This window comes from Odontesthes bonariensis, chromosome 16 (genome assembly GCF_027942865.1).
Source record: "Odontesthes bonariensis isolate fOdoBon6 chromosome 16, fOdoBon6.hap1, whole genome shotgun sequence".
Lineage (NCBI taxonomy): Eukaryota > Metazoa > Chordata > Actinopteri > Atheriniformes > Atherinopsidae > Odontesthes > Odontesthes bonariensis.
Genome location: NC_134521.1, coordinates 8,031,345 through 8,044,658, shown reverse-complemented (window position 1 = coordinate 8,044,658; position 13,314 = coordinate 8,031,345). Strand labels below are relative to the sequence as shown.

Sequence of the window (13,314 nt, the reverse complement as noted above, 5' to 3'; positions counted from 1 at the left end):
TCTCCTGCTGATATTGTATGTTGATATGCAGGGTTGACCTTCTCACAGAAAGTTCAGATAATTAGCTCAGTCCAGTCCGGCACAGTCCCACAGCTCAGGGTTTTGCACCGTGGGTTTTGGTTACCCCGCTGACCTTTGGATCAGGAAACTCACTCTAGATTGGATACGTGCTTTTGTTTTTATAGGCATTCGTTCAACTTCCCTCCTTCTCATTTTTACCTTCTTTTCCAGCTCCTTTGACAGTTACACTGTTCACTATGTGCACAAATTGAGGAAATTGCTCAGCGAAAGTAATGCAAAAGGATTGAGGTAGTGTGCAGATGAGACAGTTTTAAGTGTGCTCACAAGACTGGCCTTTGGTTCCAATCATATAATGCCTTAGAGGTGATTTGGAAATACATGTGAAGGCAATAAGGATATAAAAATGTACAGCTCATAGTCACCTGTATTCGCATCTGGCAGTCAGAGGTGAGGCCTGGTGTGCCGTGGTCAGCAGCAGTCACAGTGAAGGCGTACTCGGCTCGCTCCGCCCATCTCAGAGGGGAAGCGGTTCGGAGTTCTCCGCTGGTGGGGTTGAGGGAGAAACGCTCCGCTCGGGAGCCTTAAGACGATGCAAGGGAGAGCCAGTCAGGAAAAAACCCCAAAGAAACCATAGACATCAGTGTATGGTTACATGAATGCAATGACCAGATTAATCTGTAAACATGTAACAGTGAGATGATTTCCACGACTAACCTGATAAAGAGTAGTATATGGTGCCATTCTCTCCTTCGTCTGGGTCTTTAGCTGTTACTGTCCCCACCACTGTCCCAGATGGAAGCCCCTCTGTAACCTGCATTTAAAATTGTTCATCATATTATTGTTTTTCTCAAACATGCTACACATGCAGTATATTCATAACATCTGAAACATTATTCAAAATTCTATGCAAGATTTTGTTTTGCGCAATTTTATAATATCGCAAAAATTGAAGGTGAAACAAGCAAATGTTTGGGCACTCAAAGAGAATTGAACTCTCTGTGAACTTTCACCAAGGTTTCACATTTTGCCTGATAGGGTGATGGCTAAGCAGCTGCCTCGCACTCTGAGGCTACGTGCCCACGACAACGCTCTGAAGCATAAACGCAGATGTCCGTTTTTTTCCTCCACAATTTATCTGCGTTCTCACGAGCGCTTGGGGGTGGATATCTGTCTATCCATGGGAACAGGGAAAACGTATAAAACTCGCAGTTTGCCGATGTAGTATGCACGCCCCGGACGTAGGTGGCAGTAGCAACAATACCTTTGGTATTGTTATATGAGTTATATTGTTATATATTAATAAATATGAGAAATGCCTGTTTTGTGGCTACTTCCTCCGCGTCAGTTGGAAGAAAATGGCGAAGCGCAGCAGCAACAACAGTACGCCTTCAAACTTTGTTTGGACAGATGATGAGGTCCAGTTGCTCCTGAACACGACACTGAACTACAAAGCCAGGAAGGCAGTGGATAATGTGGATTGGGAGAGTGTCCAAAATAAATATAGTGAGATATGGGAGTCGTTCATGGAGAACTACCCACTTAACGTGTGCAAAAAACGCACTTCTGCGTTTTGAACTGTTCCTACGGCGACGAGAGGTTGGATCGTTTTCAAGATCTCCACTCTGGAGGGCGTTTGCGTTTTCTCCGTTTTTAACTCCTACAAACGCCGTCGCCGTGTGCAAGATAGGCACATCTGTCGAAATGTTCTGCGTTTATCTGTCGTTACCGTTGTCGTGGGCACGTAGCCTGAGAGTTAATACGATCAATACTCAAAAAGCAACGTTGTATGCATCGCAATGAATATCCAAGTAACTCACTTTATAAACACTGAGGTTTAGGTCTAAAAGATCACAGAGATTTTTCAAAGGGAACAAGTAGAAAGAATTGCAAAACTTCTGCTTGACCATGAAAGAGCTTTAGGAAAATTTAGTGAGTACACTTAAGTACACTTGAGTAATGGTGCTCTGTTTGATTATGCAGCAATACCTGCACAAATATGACCTCCATTAAGGAGTTCTTTTCTTATTTTGTATAAGAGTTTACTCAAGGTGCTAGATTAGACTCCTTGACTAATTTACCCCCCTCCATTCCTACCTGAAGCAGCAGCTCTTTGTCAGGCCTGACATGAGTAAAAGTTGGGGCATGGTCATTTTCATCCAGCACAGTGATGTGAGCAGTACCAGTGGCGCTGCGCGGAGGCGTGCCCCCATCTTGTACGACCACAACAAGCTGATAGCTGGACTGCTGCTCTCTGTCCAGGGCGAGGCGGGTGCTGATCTCGCCTAAAACAAAATATGAATAAGTCCAATGCTTTTACTGAGAGAGCAAATCATAATGACCTGAAGTGAAATTGTGTCACAAATTACAGCTTTTTATGGAGTTACATCTAACACGATTAGAATAAACGGTATCGAGTGTATAATCAAATTAAAATAAGTAATGCTGAGGTTATCATGCTTGTCTTATCGTCACCTGTTTGTGAGTTGATCTGAAAATGCTTGTCTGAGTGGAGCAGCTTGTAGGTGAGTCTAGCATTTAGTCCTGCATCTCTGTCTGTAGCAGACACCCTGCCAAAGCCTGTCCCTGCCAGCAAGTTCTCTCGGACAGCCAGGAACACCCTCTCTTGGCTCAGTCGTGGGGAATTGTCATTCTCATCAGTTACAGTCACTCTGACAGCTGCACTGCCGGTTCTCCCTGCTCCTCCTGGGCCTGACGTGGCGAGAACAGTCAGCAGGTACATATCTTTGACTTCTCGATCAAGAGAGCTCCGAACAAATAGCCAACCACTGTCTGGCATGATGCCAAATCCAGCAGCATCACCGTCAGGCCTGAGGCGATAGGAAATAGGGGAGGAGGAAGAGGATGAGCTTCCACCATTTCCAGAAGCCTCTCTGTTGAGAGCTCGAACCTGGAGGAAACGAGTGTTGAGTGGTGTGCTTTCCCGTAGCTCCACTCTGTAGGTGAGGGTGTCAAACTTGGGGCCGTGTGCATCTTGTGCTTGGATGTGGACCACAAGTGTGAAAGTGGAGCTGAGCTGAGGTGCTCCTCCATCCTTGGCAATCACCTGAAGATCATAGCGTGGAACACTCTCATATGAGAGACTTCCAATCAGACGTATTTCCCCACTGCCACGATCAACACCAAACGTCCTCTGGCCACTGGTGCCTGCAGCCCCAGCAGAGACTAAGTCGAAGCTAAGCAGCCCATTATGACCAGAGTCCTTGTCTGTGGCCTGAATACGGTAGATTACAGTCCCCATTTTGGTGATCTCAGGCAAAAGGAGGGACTCCGATGAGGAAGGGAGGAAGGTAGGGGCATTATCATTTACATCTGAAATAGTTATGCGCACCCGGCTGGTTCCATAGGCTGGAGGAGAGCCGTAGCGTGCCTGGATCTCCAGGTCAAGACTGGAGCAGGTTTCGTGGTCAAGAGGAAGGGCTGTGCGAATGGTACCGGAAGCACTATCCACTGTGAAATAGCCATCAGGGTCTCCAGATGAGATAGAGTAGAAGATACCTTTAGATATACCTAAATGTAAAACAGGGGGAACAAAAGAAGTTTAAGAAAAAAACAACAGACATGGGAATCAGGAAATTACTAGATAAAGGGTAGACTTCCTTTGAGATGGTTGCTATCACCAACTTGGCCGCTAGATGTTAGTAATTTGTTACCGTTGGTGCAAGCTCTTTTAAAAAGTGTGAATATTGCATCAAGGAGCAAAGACATAAGTGGATCCATATCCAGAGTCCAAGTTAGAAACAGTTACGCTGCATTACACTGGTTCCCATATGAGTATTGAAAGCAAACAAAATGGCCGAGGGGAGGACAGACATACAGAGAGGAGATATTTAGTTGTGATTACAACTGTTCTCACCTGTCTTAGCAGCAGCACGGAGCGTCCCCACTGCTGTTCCCCTGAGAACATCCTCGGACACAGTGAAAAAATACTGCGCCTGTTCAAACACTGGAGATGCCACGGAGCCTCCCACCACACTGACATTCACCCGGGCATTAACAGGTGCCATCAGACCACCGCCATCCTCAGCTGATATCACCATGGAAATGACTGTGTTGGCTTTTCCATGAAGCGAGCGAGAGAGAGAAATCACTCCTGCAAAGGAAGATGGACAGATCATTCAGTATACTTTGGCTTTAAATGTTAAAAAGCATTCTCCCTACACTGGCTTTGAAGTTGAGAGAGCATTTGGCTCAGCTGAACTGTAAAACTTGTGTATGTATATGTACTCTAAAACAGGGATAAAAGTGCCTCAAAGCTTATGGAATATAGAAAATAACACGTGACACATAATATCACACACTTTTAGTTACTGTAGAAATAACACAGACACACACACACACACACACACACACACACACACACACACACACACCTGTGTCCTTGTTGAGGGTGAAGAAAGTTGAGCCCCCTCCAGGTACTGTACGGTAGATCACCCTGCCGTTTTCACCAGCATCAGGGTCATTGGCTGTAACCTTGACAACGGAGGTTCCCGGGGCACTATGGGTACTGAGACTGACAGTATACAGGATTGGATAGAAGGTGGGCCTGTTGTCATTGATGTCCAGCACTGTGACTCTAACACGGGCTGCTGAGCTCAGACCACCCTGTTCGAGAAAAGAATAAAACATTTAGTTTGATTTTCCACATTCAAATGAAAGTTAGCAGAATGCACAAGGCATCACATGAGCAGGCATCGACACAAATGATATAACATTCCTTCAATAATTAGTGAAGATAGACGGGCGTTGCGTTATAAGAATTGTTGTTGTATCAAAACAATCTCCCTTTCTTGACTGCACAGTATATCTCCACGACAACGTGAAATTAGTTTTCATCCCTTTGGAGACAAGTGACGATCCAAGACTTTTGTTTTTGAACTCGGACCATAAATCTGTGTTAAACTGTGAAGATGAGCGGCAGTAAAAAAAAGAAAAAAGAAAAAAGAAAAGCCAGACAGATGAGTTGTCTGTTGATGAACCATTAAATATGGAGCCAATCAGCCACTTTATGCATTAGTCAGCAAAGTAAAAGATTTGTACTCATTCATTTGTGGGCTTAGTTTTATGTGACCATAAACTGGGATAGCTGAGACAAAAGGGAACAGACACTAGACGAGATGGATTGAGCTGAGAATGTGGGGATGTGTGGGGAACCCTTATAAATCATAACAATGGTCAGGACTTTTTACTCCTTTTCAAATGCATCCATTGTGATTAATTGATACATGTACATGTTTAAATGTGATTTGCTACATTATCTAAATGGTCTGTTTTCCTGCTTTTGACCTCATACCTCCCTGTATTCTGTTTCCCTCTGATTGCTTTGCCATGCTGTTGTTCCTCTTTATTTTTGAGGGCTAGGGATTTCTAAGGATGCTGTCTCCTTCAAACACGTTGCGACTGTCACTTTGATCAGATTCATTTGAGAGGAGCTGTGCACGTCATTAATTTGCTCTCAGCAAAAACATTTCATCAGAAGTATTCCATTTGAAGCAGGGAATGTGTTTGGTCACAAAGAAAACACAGTTCTACAAATACATTATCCTTCTTGCTAGAGATCTAGCACTTACCGCGGTTGAAATTTTTGGTCTCCTTCGGGGGTCAACTTCAGTCATAACAATTACGCTTTGATTGCAAAAAAATGCTTATTTGCTTTATTGTCAGGCAAAATATGCAGAAAATATAGCATCAAAGAAAAAAATGTTCTTACGCCATCTGTTGCGGTGACAGTCAAATCAAACTTGTCCAATGCCTCATCCCTGTCAAGAGCTGTGCTTGTGCAAAGCTGGCCAGTCTCCTTGTCAATGATAAAGGGTGCCTGCAATATACCTCCAGAGCTTGAAGTCAGGGTGTAGGATATGGTACCAAAGGAACCACGGTCCTCATCTGTGGCTGACACCTAAGGCAAAAAGAAAAGACACAAGTTAAGACTTAGACGCTCCATCAGTGTCAAATGGCCTTTGAGACATAAGGATTTCAAGAAGCACAACAGCATCACACCCAGCAGGTTGGAAAATTTGGATGAAAGAAATTCTCGAAGCGTCACAGTTTTTATATATGAGTTCAGGGACTTTCTGTTATCACAATAATGTCCCGTAATACGGTAACCCCATAGGTCTGTACATCTGCTCTTGTCCAAATATCACACACCACCGCACTACTTGTTATGACTTCCAGAGTACTATAAAACTGAGCACATGTGAGAGCGATTCCCCTTTATAGATAACAGATATACAATGTGAAAAAAAAAGAGTGTGTTTTGAAAAACTGGCAAAAAAGACAGGTGGTGCTGTGTAACCAAGGAAACAGAGCGAGGGAGAAATGCAAGGGCCTGTACAGAAGAATAAGGAACAAAAAAAGAGAGTTTTGACAGAGGTTGAGTGTTAAGGTTAAATAATAAGGAAATCATCTAAGTCCTTTAAATGACCTGGCCTTATCCTGCTGAAAAAAGCAACTTCTCCCCTGAAAAATGCGTTATTTGAATGGAAACACATGTTCCTCTTAAACCTGTATATATCATTCAGCATTAATGAGGTCTCCGATGATGTGCAAGTTACTCACACCATGTGCAGAAACGTAAACCCATACAGTGATAATGGAAAGTGTTTCTTTTTTTTAAGCACTAGTGGCCTTTATTTGACAGTGGTTAGACAGGACATGGGGCAGAGAGAGTGGGGGAAGACATGCAGCAAAGGGCCTCAAGCCAGTACTTGAAACTGGGCCGAGTTTTACCTCTTTCTCATCATTATAGTATTTGAATAATTTGCAAATCACTGCACTCTACTGTACTGTAAATTTATATTTCAAACAAAGTATACAAAAAAGGGCAAATTCAATGGACCAGCCATTAACACATTCACTTTAACTTGCATATATATGTGTGTATGTATGTCCCGACAAAGCTAGTGAAATACTCAGAAATCACATAACAACAAAGGTTTTTCTTGCCAAATACTAAAAGGAAATGTCCTGTGTGCTCTAGGATCATACCTCATTCTACTGATCAGATCAGATCAGGAATCATTGAAGGCAAGCTAAAGTACATGCGGCTTATGACATCACTTCCTCTTTCATACAGTCTTTTCTCAGGTGGCAACATTCAAGAATCTGAATTCTTAGATTTGTAATTTCACTCGAACAAACATTTTGTTTTGGTGTAACACACTCAGTCAGAGAGTCATTTATAATAAACAGTCCAGGAATTTAAGAATCTGGAATCAATTGCTAAAATTAAATGAATGACTAAACAGTCACTAATTGTCATAGAAGTAATTTTTGGAATAATAAAATAAATAATAAATAAATAAAGTTTTAATTCAAATTTAAGATGAACATGAATGACTCTTTTGCCGTATTGGCTACAATATTCTTTAGCCGTATCATGATATAAGTTGCATAAAGGTCTTCTTTTCTATAGATACTTGTTGGTGTTGGTATAGTGTTTTCAACCCCATCCAAAATGATGTTAAAATATATATATATATTTTTTTAAAACAGTTGTAAAAGTCAGGTTTCTTTTAATGATTTCATCACACATCTGAACATGCCCTGGCCCTGAACCCCACAGAGGACAGGACCACCATAACAGACATCCGGTCTGCGGTGGCCCTCCTTCCATCCAACCAACACATGTCTTCACCATTACGCATACCTATTGGCAATAAACAGATAAAAACACTACCACCTTGACGCATACTGTTGCTCTTATGGGACATTAAAACAGGAATATTAGACCATTTCCTTCAGGGTTATTAGTAGCTGTATCAACCAAACTAGACAGTTGTGTTTTTTTGAGGGATCACGTTGGACCTCCTCTCTTGGTCAGTGTTTGCACCGGGGAGTTCTACATCATTGCCGGGACTTGCTATGGAGTGCAGTGTTGAGACTAGCACTATCTTTTGGGATCTATGCATATGTGTCAGCGTTCGCTGTATCTTCCTGACAGTCTATGATGGATTAGCCACCTGTGGTGATGAGAACTGGATGACTGCGTACAAGCTCAAACACAGCCGTTTGCATAGGGGGATGAGCCCATCCTTTTTCACTAAATCTAATTAAATGGATTTTAACACCCATGGCTGCCCCCTGGTCATAGGATGACTTCATCGTCACCTTTACCTTTAATGTCTGTCCCCACTAAAGAAGACCCAGAGGGATTCCGGCCTGGATAAGGAAAGAGAGGAGACATGACAGTGTTTGTTGAAAGTCTGTGGTTACACAGTGTACATGAACACACTTGGAAGTAATTTTTTAAACTGAGACTCCGATGGGAAAGGATTTGCATCGAGGCTGGGAACAAGAAGAAGAGCAGGACATCGATTCTCCACACACTCTAAACTTTTAAAACCCTACGCAGTATGGTGCAGATTATTCATGCTGCCAAAACATGCAAGACAAACACAAGGTTGTACAAGAAATCTGTGCAAACCCTCTTTCATAGAAACCGTGGGAGCTATTGAAATTAAAGATGTAATCATTTGGGTTTTTCTGTGGTTTCATACTATACACAGCGGTTATGTTGTTGAACTTCAGCTGCCAAACCAGGAAATTGGAAAAAGAAATAACTAAATGAATGTAAACGGACACAACAAACACAGAGCTTCAAGACTCCAATTCATAAGAGTAATGACAAAACACAACATTTGGGAAAGTCTAGCAGAAGAAAATTACATCAATCTTGCCTAAAATGAAAGAGCATATAAAATTCAGCTTTGTCAACTCTATGTTTTGACCTTGTCAATTCACATGAGGGCAATGGCACCAATGCTCAATTTAAACTACATTGGCCAGTGCGTTGGCTTAGATTAGATACTAAAACCTCCTCCTCCACTTTGCTTCTGTTTTCTGCATCAGTAGCACAGATGTCAACTTTAAAAAAAATGACAAAGTTTTGGAACCAAAACGTTATTCTCATAATCATCAATACTCAACATGTCTTCTTAAATCTGGTAGGCCAGACAAAGGTGTTTGCCAGAGAGGAACCCCTCCCACACTGGAGCCTGCTTTCTGATCCAGGAGCAGCAACTCAGCCTCATTTCTGCATGACTATTCCTTATCGTGCTCTCCGGAGTCATCCTGCTGCAGTAAACATCCGAGTACATAGCAACACAAATGCAGACAACAGCCCATGCCTTTCACCATCTAAATCTCTCTTGCTGTTTAGGATGGTATATGTCATCTTGTGCTTGTCTAAAATAGTAATAGTTAAGGTGCCATATGTCTCCTCCACACTGAAGCAGCCTTCTCGATGGGGCTGTATAAAGCCAATGGCCGGGTGGTCTGGTTGTTATGAGCATTGTTTATAACTGAAAGTTTGTTTGCCTTGTTAATGTGGATGCTCTACAGCAAGAATCGCAACCTCTGCAGCATCTTTTTATTTGCTGTTAGCATTATTCAGATGATGCAACGTTTATAGATACAATCTGGAATACAAATGCATCATATGGTGGCCATTATTCCATGAAAGGACGTTTTTCATGTTGATTTTCCCTTTTTTTATTGAAGCAAAGTGAAACTAGAGGCTGCCTGGAAAGTTGTATATGTCTTGGCAGTGTCTATGTATACACAATTTGCAGTTAACGGGCACAATCTTGCAAAACCGTGTAAGGGATTTCTTTGGGAGCTCTGATATAACACCTGATGTAAGAAAATTCAAGGTTTTAGAGAAAATGTTTTATAAGAAGTGAAGGATCTCACTGATTACAGAAAGATTAACCAAAATAAAAGTAGTCATTTGAGGTTCAGCCTTTTGTATAAAAAATGAAACTAGCATTAGCATAATGACCAAAACTAATTGAACCAAATTGAAAGTAAAACCTAACTTGGAGCAGTTTAAAAATGTTTAGAGCTCTCTTTGAAAAGTTAAACCAGTTTTGACTCTGGTCTTACCCCTTTCCTTAAGTCCTAGCAAAATCTGGAAGGCCACATTTAGCTGAAGACTTCAGACTGCACGGGGGGGACTCACATCCCTCAAAACAGATGCCTCGTTAACCTATACTGCCACAACATGAAAAATTTGTGAAATTGTGAAGTTAATTGATTCACAACTATGCAGCTGTTAAAAGACAGCCAACGCCTCACGCCGTCAGCCTGGGAAGGACTATGCGAAAAACAGTTGGGAAGAGCGTGCCGAGAATCAGAGCCAGGACTCAGGCCTGGAGCTTTTAGTCTGTAGAGACACATTCATCCCTGGCTTAGTAAGAAGAGGAATGATCACTCACTGGAGGACAAGCAAAGATCCAGAGCTATTCATTTACCTGCCTCACTATTCCTCCCAACCACACTCTTTTTCTGTCTTGTTGTCTTTATGCTCCTTCTGTCACTCTCATTACCCTTCAGATAAAGGCGATGTCTCTGCGTGGGTCCGCTTAGATCTCAGCCACACACCTCATACGTTCCTGTCAACCACTCGACTTACGTCACCCAGGTTCATCTGTAAGTGATGTTTCATGAAGCAGGGAGGGTATGCTGCTCCGAGTGGAAAATAGAGCAGATTAACAGGTTGGTCTAATTATATCACGGGTCCAAAAACGTATACTTTGTACTGCACACATATTTTTAAACCTCAAGAAATAAGGCATTTACGTCACCTGATGCGTTTCAGTTCTAATTTACTTATACTTCTACATTGGATTATGTCTTGTTTTTTTTTTTGCTCTTTTCACTCCTTTCTTATTCTGTCCTTCACTCTTTCATTACATTCATGGCTTTATTCTTCTTGCCATATTCTATCATTGCTCTTTCTTTCCACTACTCTGTTCTCATCTTCTCCAGATGTGGGCGCTGGTCCAAATAGATCCTGCTGTTCTCTGCAGTTTGTCTCTGTAAAACATCGGTTAGTGTCAGAGAGAGTCGACGTGCAGCTTCTCGGGACACAGCTGCAGCTCTACTGCGGCTCAGGACTTTTATGGCTTCTCATGAAGGCAAGGCAGAGAGAGTTTCTACAGGCTTTTATAGTAAAACAAGGAAAATACAGAATCCTCCCGATCTCATCTACCTCTTCACTTTGGCTATCAATGCAAATGTTGTCCTACTATAAGTAAAGTATTATCCCAGTTTAATAAGACTTGACTCATACTTTGTAGCTTTGGCCAATTTTTCTGTTTGTTATAATGAAATTGCTCTCCAGCACATACCTGACACTGATTTTTAGTGTTAGGAACTTATAAATTGCAAGGATTTTTCATACAGTAGTTCCTACAACTGTCGGAGAAAGTGCCACACAAGCTAATACACTACAGGAGCAGTTCCTGTAATTTAATAGCTTCAGTTTTGTAGTTATTGTAGTTTATAAGGGATTTGAGCTTCAGCCTGAAAGTAGGTACTCTGCCAGATCTGAAAAACCATCTGTGAAGTAAATGTACAGTGATGGGTCCAGAGGGCGAAAGTGTAGGTTGATTGGGTAATTACATAGACACAACAGTCGCAATCGCCATTAAATGATCAATTTTAGCAGTGCAAACAACACCACTTCACATTAGAACAAAAACAAATGAAACAAAGCTGGTTTAAGTCTGATTTATGTGCTAAATAGCCGCTTTCGCACGGACTAGTTATAGGAACGTAGTTATCAGAACTGAATTTCGTTCTGATAACTGTCCTTCTGTTTCAGTCTGCATTCGCACATGAGTCGGGACCAGGTCGGGACTGATGCGGCGCGCGCAGCCGTCTGCGTCAGTGACGTGTTAGCAGTTAGCCGTTTAGCGCTATATTCAAAAACAAAATAAAACAGAAAGTTAGGAGAGAAGAAAAAACATCACAAAGAAGCTAACATGGAGATCGGGGAGGCCACCGTGTTCATGGTCTGCATGATGGTGATATTAATCATGGACGATCGCATCAGGCGTCTAATATCGAGGCTGGAAAAGCTCACAGAGAGACTCAGGAGACAATACTTTTTCATTTCATGAAGGAAGGAAGGAGAGCAGAGCGCTGCAGACAAAGGAGACAACGTGTAAGTTTAACTTATTAAACACCTGCAGGTTCTGTCTGTGTGGTATGATGAAACATTTCAGCCGTGATAGCATGACAAGGGGCGTAGCTACCGACCACCAAACACCTCCGTCATATTCGTTCTATAGAACCATGAAAAGACCCGACCTCGGAGAAGGAGCTAAATAGTTATAGGAACTGAGGGAGATGGCCCCGAGTTCCTGTGTGTCCGAACACGGGAGAAAACGGCCCCGCGGATTAAAAGGTTATTAGAACTGCCAAAGGTTCCTACAGTCCGAAAGCGGCTAATGTTAGTGCGTACATGTAAATCTTGTTTCTTCCACACGCACCGGTGTAAGTTATGGTGTTCGATGGGGTTCTGGATCAATTCTGTTCACTCTGTAAATGCTTCATTTTGGCAATATAATCAGGAAATCAAACATACACTTGCATTCTATCTAATGACTGAACCTGAAAAAAAACTAATGATTAACAGAAAATACAGGCTTGTCATGGAGATATTGTCATTTCCTACTTTTTTGTACAGGGTAGTTATATAAGATAATTATTTTTGGTCTTGGACATCTCAGAAACATACTCATCTCAGCATGTAGGTACTCTTATTACTCTGAGCAACTTGTCCATGCATTTTATCACATTAAAGCTAGACTATTGAAAAAAGACGTTCAAATAATTCTCTGAATTTCCTTTCAGTTGCACCTAGAGTACTGACTGGTACTGTCAAGAGAGATCACATTTCTCTTGCATAATCCTCTTTACGGTGGCTCCCTAAATCCTTCTTATCCGATACAAAGCCAATGACCAAACTCCATCTTTCCTTAAAGAATGCTGTCGTGCTTCTGGTTCCCAGAGTTTCCGGGGATTGTTAGCTTTCAGCTTTTTCTCCTATGAAACCAGCTCTCACTGTGGATAAGGGAAGTTTTTACGTTGACTTTTGTTTTTTGACAGAGCTTATAATTAGAGAGTGGGAATCTTTGTGAGTTTATTTTGTTTGCTGTATTTAATCCACTAATTACCAAACCACTTATGTAATTTGTTGTAAATTGCTCTGATGTACTCCATATTTTTGTACACTTTTAATTTTCTTTGCATTTTATTGCTCTTTTGCAAATTGCTTTCAGCTAACGTAAGTTTCGCGAGTGTTTTTTTCTGTTTCCGGCTTTTTTAATCTCTACACCTGCGCTTTTTGTTCTGTAAACAGTAAAAGTGATGTATAAATAGAGCTGGGCTGAGTTGAGTTGACTCTACAGTACAATGACTGCTGCTGTGAAGAAAATAAATTCCAAAAAAGAAATAATTTTTTACAGAAGCAGCGCTGACCAT

General features: G+C 41.8%; 1 protein-coding gene across 1 annotated transcript in view; it reads right to left on the bottom strand.

The window, feature by feature from the left end:
- The window catches only part of dchs1b (dachsous cadherin-related 1b), an 84,700-nt gene that overhangs the window by 14,920 nt on the left and 56,466 nt on the right, over nt 1-13,314 (bottom strand). Inside the window, exons 5-11 of the mRNA XM_075487623.1 lie at nt 5,750-5,938; nt 4,413-4,644; nt 3,896-4,132; nt 2,494-3,549; nt 2,116-2,303; nt 736-832; nt 444-601 (exon numbers count right to left, since the gene is read on the bottom strand). Of these exons, the coding sequence (XP_075343738.1) occupies nt 444-601; nt 736-832; nt 2,116-2,303; nt 2,494-3,549; nt 3,896-4,132; nt 4,413-4,644; nt 5,750-5,938 (2,157 nt within the window). The remainder of the gene's footprint in view (nt 1-443; nt 602-735; nt 833-2,115; nt 2,304-2,493; nt 3,550-3,895; nt 4,133-4,412; nt 4,645-5,749; nt 5,939-13,314) is intronic.